The sequence below is a fragment of the Entamoeba invadens genome (genome assembly GCF_000330505.1).
Source record: "Entamoeba invadens IP1 unplaced genomic scaffold scaff_1105074725111, whole genome shotgun sequence".
Classification (NCBI taxonomy): Eukaryota; Evosea; order Mastigamoebida; family Endamoebidae; genus Entamoeba; species Entamoeba invadens.
Window position 1 is genome coordinate 215141 of NW_004443550.1, and position 7232 is coordinate 222372.

The 7232-nt window shown below is 27.7% G+C and overlaps 1 protein-coding gene across 1 annotated transcript; it reads right to left on the reverse strand.

Moving 5' to 3' along the window:
* Positions 1-3137: 3137 nt before the first annotated feature.
* EIN_292880 (hypothetical protein) lies at positions 3138-5455 on the reverse strand (the record flags this gene model as incomplete). Its single annotated transcript, XM_004258782.1, has 2 exons — positions 3138-3871; positions 4003-5455. The coding sequence occupies 2 exons, from the start codon at positions 5453-5455 to the stop codon at positions 3138-3140; spliced, it is 2187 nt and encodes a 728-aa protein (XP_004258830.1).
* Between the last annotated feature and the right edge of the window lie 1777 nt (positions 5456-7232).

Genomic DNA, 7232 nt, shown 5'->3' on the forward strand with positions numbered 1-7232 from the left:
CTCATGATATCACATTCAGACTCAACTTCTTTTTTCAGTTCTTTCATCTCTTCGTCAGACAAACTCTCCTATCTAAATTGTTTAATAGCGACGGGAACACTACGATAATTGCCAATATACACTTTACCCATCGCACCTTCTGCAATTGGAGTTTCAGACATATTCAACTCATCCATATCTAAATGGACCGTGTTCATTGCGGGTGAATAAGATTTAAACCCAAACCCAACACGTATACAATTTATTGAGATAGATTTTTTCTAATTTGTTTACTATTAAAAAGGAAATATATAAAATACTATATGTAATGGTTATATTATCTATAATATGTACTCATTAAAAAGAGAAAAACGTTTTGGTTTTATTCACAAAAAAGATTAACATTTTAATAATGTAAAATATAAGTTAAATATAATTTTATTTCGAATTAACTTTGAATAATTTATTGTTTAATAATCTATAACACGTGTTTATAAACAACGTTTATTTATTAAATTAAAATAAGATAAAACCATTAAAATTAGTTGTTGTATACTTATTAATTTTGAAACCTAATTATTCAATGAATTCCAACCAACTTAATGATGTCTATTTCAAAGGGTTAGAACAACAAAAAAATGTGCCTCCAATTTCACTTTGGAATACATTATCATCATTTACAAAGGATAATCTAAAGGCTAAAATAATTTTGGAAATCTATAATTCAACAAATATTCCAATTTTATGTGTGTTAAAACAAAAACCAAGTCCAACTCATAGACTTAATTCGGTTCACAACACGATAATCACTGGTTTATACAACATGTTGGGAACAACACTGACATGTTCATGTACTGAAATCATTTAACAATTTTGTTATATTTCCACTGAAATGTTTTCATTTCAGATATACACAGCAAGACATACTCGTTCCGATTCCCCAAAACAAATTTATGGATGCAAGTCATTCAGTTGTTGTTCTTCTGTCGTTATTTTTTTGTTTGAAAAGAAATGTCTTTTTATATATTTTAACCCATGGCACACTAACCACGATGAGACATCACTAACAAAGGGTCTCCACGACTTAATTCCCCATGATAAAAAGCTTGCAATTCTTAAAGACGCATTAAATAATGTGAGTACTCAAATATCAAGATTGAATCATGATTTGACGTATCTTCCACAAACAATCTATGACATAAGAAAAAAACTTACAAAAACCAAACAATCAAACAAGCCAATCAACTTAAAGTTTACTTAGACTCACTTACAGACTTTTCAACTGTGTTGTTTACAGACTCACAGAGGCGTTTTGTTGGATGTTTTTGTATTAACACGTTATCGTTATGTGAATATGATAATTCTTGTCTGGTTATTGATGATACACATTGTACAAATAAGTTTTCCAAACCACTTTTTGCTGTCATTTATAAAAAGAATAACACAAGTAGATTGCTATCGTTTGGGTTTTTAAGAGATTCATCAAAACAAGCTTTTGAGGAAAATCTGAACGAACTTAAACGTCATTTTGACGAAAGAGGGTTTTCACCGATCGGGTTTTCATGTGATTGCTCTGAAGCACAATCTTCGGCTCTCTATACAGTATTTGGAAAACATGTAAAAATCAGACATTGTTGGTTGCACATTCATAGAAATTTAGAAAACCCATTTTTCTCGTGATGATGAAATCATTCAGTTGTTTGACGCAATGTTCCGGGAAAACACGCACATTGTAAAAGCCGAAGCACTCTTCCTCGCAAAACTTACTTTATTAATCTCAAATGAAAATGTCCATTCTTTTAAAATTAAAGATCAAATGTCTCCAAATGATAACGAAGAATACTTAGACTTCCTTACTCTTGCGTTATCATCAGATATTTTTCCTTCGGAAAACATCAAAAATCGCTCCAATAAATATAAAGCACTTAAAACGCTATTTGATATTAAAGACACGTTTTTACCTTCTCAAGTGTGCCAACAACTATATTCCAGTTCAAATCTTGCAGAGGGATTGTTTTCTCATGCCAAAGGACTGATCAGATGTAAAACACCCACTTTAATGGAAGCTGTTAAGGCTTTTGTTTTATATACCCGACAACTACAATTAAAGGCAACAACTTTTTCAGAAGAACAGCTAAACGCACTCAAATTACTTGTCCCAATGGATACGTTAAAAAATATGACTTCGAACGCAGTTGATATACTTTTAGATAACTTTGATACTTTTATTTGCATGAGTAAATGTCCAGCCGGCAATGGAAGTAATTGTATGTGTAGTTTGTATCAAGAAACTGGAGTTCCTTGTTGTCATATGATTTATTTTCGAAAACGAGGTGGAGATGCATTCACTGATTCAAAGTGTCCACCAGGATATTTTAAAGATATCAGAGGTAATACAAGATTGATAGTAAAAGGCCCGTGTCGTTCACCACTGTTTTCTGAGTGTGATTTTTCTGAGACAAATTTTATTGTCCATAAAATAAAAAGTGTTCATGAAATTAAAATTGTAACAGAAAATGGTTTACTCAGTGAAGAAGATGTAAAGAAAAAATTGTTTGATTTAACCCACAGTTTGAGAAGAAAAACAATATTTAAAAAAGTTGTTGGACTGGTTGAAGAAATTGATAAATTAAAAGAAGATAAAACTGGTTATATCGAGGACGATATTAAAGATCCAATGATAATCATGTGTCCTGGTAAAAAAAGAACTAAAACATCAAAAAACGTCGATGACTCGTTGTCAAATAGACGCAAAAAATACAAAAAAATGTGTAAAAAACAAATTAGAAAATGAAAGTAAACCGATAAAACTAAAAGAATTATAGTTTAATAAGTATACAACAACTAATTTTAATGGTTTTATCTTATTTTAATTTAATAAATAAACGTTGTTTATAAACACGTGTTATAGATTATTAAACAATAAATTATTCAAAGTTAATTCGAAATAAAATTATATTTAACTTATATTTTACATTATTAAAATGTTAATCTTTTTTGTGAATAAAACCAAAACGTTTTTCTCTTTTTAATGAGTACATATTATAGATAATATAACCATTACATATAGTATTTTATATATTTCCTTTTTAATAGTAAACAAATTAGAAAAAATCTATCTCAATAAATTGTATACGTGTTGGGTTTGGGTTTAAATCTTATTCACCGTTCATTGCGTCTGTGGTTATCACAAAATTTTCGTAATGCCGTCTTTTCACATTTTTACACAAAATAGCCATCTTCTTCTTGTCATCTTCAGTCCAGTTATCAAAGCTTTTGTTCTTCAAAAGATCGGCGATGGAACTCAATGTACTTTTGGAATGTGCAAACCAGACTGAATATGGTATTCTTAAATCTCTGATTCTCGTTGTACAATGGATTGTCATATAACAAGTTATGGTATATGTTGATGCCATTCGTGGGCGGATATACAGAACTTGTGGCTCAAAATAAAACGTGTATTTTGGAGAGTTTGAAGTGTGGAATATAACCATCATCCATTTGTTTTTAGATAAATTTTTGACTTCAATTTTTTCGAATCGAGTGTCTCCAATAGAAGTGAGTTTATTTTTATTTCCAAAGCCAAGACGAGTTGGTTCAATCATATATCTTGAGAACTTGTAACCACATGCTTTAGTTGCTCCGTTAATATAGAAGTGATAAATTGGTTGTTGTGTTTTGTATATATTAATATCAATTCTTTTGTATTTTAGTAGACAAGTAACTATAAATGATAAACTCCCACATAACACCAAAAATGATATAACTGATGTTATGACAATGGCTACTATAACTCCAACAGATAATCCCTTTTGACGACAACTCAATTTATCATCTGGATTTGTCTCGTAACCTTCGAAACATTGACACGTGATGTTACAATTTACACCACCTCACACTCTTCTTTTCTGATACATTTACCATTTGTATTATAGTAATCATCAATATTATTATTACTACAAAGATTACTTACACAGATTCCATAATTAGATGTGTAATTCAGAGACTTTTGACAGGTACAACCACTATCGCAACCTTCACTGTTTCTTATACATTCATCCCCATTTCCTAGTTTACCTTTTGCACATTCACAAGTCACACACAGATTATTAGAAGATGTTTTGCCATTATTACAGTTGCAATATTGGTCACAGTCTCTTGAACCAAAGTAACATAAATTGGCATTATCTGTGATTTGCCATTTGTTTTTGTAATAACACAACAAATGACAGTCATCACCTCCATACCCTTCTTCACATACACATTTTCCTTCATTTATATCACACCTCCCAAAACCACTCTCCTCATTACAATCATTTGGACATATTATCGATAATGCCATTGTTATTTCTGCTCTGTAATCTTGAGAAAGGAATGAAAAGTATCTCTTTTTACCATCACCCTGAACTTTAATATGTATTCCATTTGGTTGACCAACTTCCCCCTCCTTTTCTCTTTGTTCAATTGAATCCAATTTTTTGCCAGAAATAAGTCGAACACAAGACCGCTTTAAGAAATCGCCATTTTCGTCATATTCAAGTTCTAATTCGTTCATGTAAACAATACGATTATCATCCCTTGTATCAATAAAAACAGAACCATCTCCTTCATACTGTAAAGTAAACAAAATGGCTTTCATGAAGACATTTTGCATATAGGCCGAGTTGGTAAAAATCCCATATTGTTCAAACGGGATTTGAAATTTCAATTTTTTTGTTAAGTCTTTAGAAAGCGAATCAAATATGTTTTGAGTCAAATCGAAATTTGGTTCAAGTTTGAGTCCGTTCACTTCTTCAATTAAAATCGAAAACGACATTTTTTTGGTATAAGTTGGAATAGACGCAAAAAAGTAATACAAATATTTATCTTTGGCATCTTCTCCATTGTTCTTTCTTAAAGGAAAGGTTCCTGAAGTTATATAAGAAGTCGAGTTGATGTAGAAGTGTACATAGCAATGAGGTGTATATGAGTAGTAAGGTGAATTTGTTCCATCCAAATGTAATTCCATTTGTTTGTCATTAACATCTGTCTTTTCTAATGTAATCTTAAAGTGGTCTTTAGTCATTTCATTTGAGTCAAACGCATACCATTTACCCACTCTATATTTGTGTTCGTGATAACAAAAAGAACTATCGACAATAGATTGTTCATCGAATGTGTAATTTGCAATTACATTTAAGTGTAGTAAGGTAAAATATTTATCTTCGGGTAACCAACGTGATACAGCATTAACTGCTACTTTCTGTGGAAATTTATGGCAAACCATATCATCGTCCATTATAAAAACTGGTGAGTTGTTGTCATATGGATCAGTTCTATAACATTGATTACATGAATTGTCATTATCGTATTCAATCGAACAAGATTTTCTGCATGTGTAATTGGCGATACAAGTTGATGGACATCCAGGAGGACATATAATATTGGTCAGACACAACATTGGAAGATACAATACAACAATACTTAATATTTTCATGTTAAAAGCAGATTAAACAATTTTTTAAATAACAAAAATTTTAATTGGTGTTTATATAAAAGAGTATTTTTATTTGTTTTTAACTTTTTCTTGACATTAAATACTTTTACTGGTTATTTTTTCTATTTTTCGATGTTAAGCTTATTTAGGTGTTTTGTGAAAAAAAACCTAAAAAGAAATTATGCGCGATGTTTTCAAATAAAATATAAAACAGTTTATAAAAACATTTTAATTTTTTAAATTTGTATCATTCAATTTTACTATTCTAAAAAAGCAATTTAAAAATGGTATTTAAGTTGTCTGTAATTAACAAACAAAATATTTTGAACAAATGTAAAATTGTAGTTCAAAAAAGTTAAAACGTCATTTAATTGAAATGTGTTTTTTTAAATTATTTTTTTGTGATATTCCTATTATTAGAGTCCAATATTTGTTTAATAATTAACTAGACCAGATAACCTTAAATAATCTGTTTTTGTTTATATTTCTAAAATTTTTTAAATTTTATTCGTTGTATTCATTCATGTTTTGAAAAAAAAATAATTTCAATTATTTATTTTGTGAACTTGTTATTTTATTTTTTTATTCAAACTATATTTATATGTGGCATATGTCCTTTTTATCTATATGTTACTGCAAACTATAAAATTATAGTAAATTACTGTTTTTGTTTATTGTCCTGTTTTTTAAATTTGCATTGTAAAAAACATTAAATATTTTTAAGAAACCAATTTTATAGTTTAACGGTCGTTTTTAGTGCCGGTTAATTTTTCAATTATCTGTAATGGTGTTCAAAAACATGTATTTGAATATGGATATATAAATAATAAAATCTTTTTTGACTAAATTTACCCATTTAAAAATAGTAAAATTAAGTTGGATTCTGATTTTTTCAGTTGTTATTTATTATAAACTAAAATAATTAATATATTATTATAAAATAAATTAATAATTGAATTTATGGTTATTTTTATAGAATAAAATATGTTGTAAATTAAAACAAACAAAAAACAATTATATATAAGGAATAATAATTAATTTTATCCAATTATTAATTATTGTATTGTTATGTCTTTGCAAATAAAAACTTTTTATAAATATAAATAAATATTTAAATACTTTAAATATTAAAATACAATTTTCATTATCTTCATTTTTAACTTTAATGGACTAACATCACTGAATTTATTTTTAATTGTTTTAATTTATTTAATGTTTTAATAGAAAAAAATGTTATTAATTAAAATAAAAATAGAATACTATTTTTTTGATTTATATCATCATTGTTTAAGTTAAAATTATTATTATTTTGTTAATTTGTCTTTAAAGGCCTAATATGTTGTTTAAGGGATTCATGAGGATTGTTAATTTTTCTGAGGATGGTAAATATCTTAAACATAATTTCTTTCAATTTAGATTTTTTTGCCTAAGATCAAAAAGGTATATTTTGAAACACATGATTTTCTTTAAAAATGCTATTTATGGATTTTTTAAAAGATGATTCTTGGTGTTGATTTTTACAAAAAATAATCTACTTCTATTTTCTAATTTACCACAAGACTAACTTTGGTTTAAATGAAAACATTTGACAGACATTTAAATTATCGAAAAAGTCGATTTTTTTTATCAAAATCACAAAACAAATTAATCAAACAATTTTTAATCTTTTTTACAAAAAATACAATTTATTATAAATCAATTCATGAATTTCAAACAATAAAAATTGATAGCAAATAACGTATTAATACGTACACTCTATGCGATGACATTTATGTAT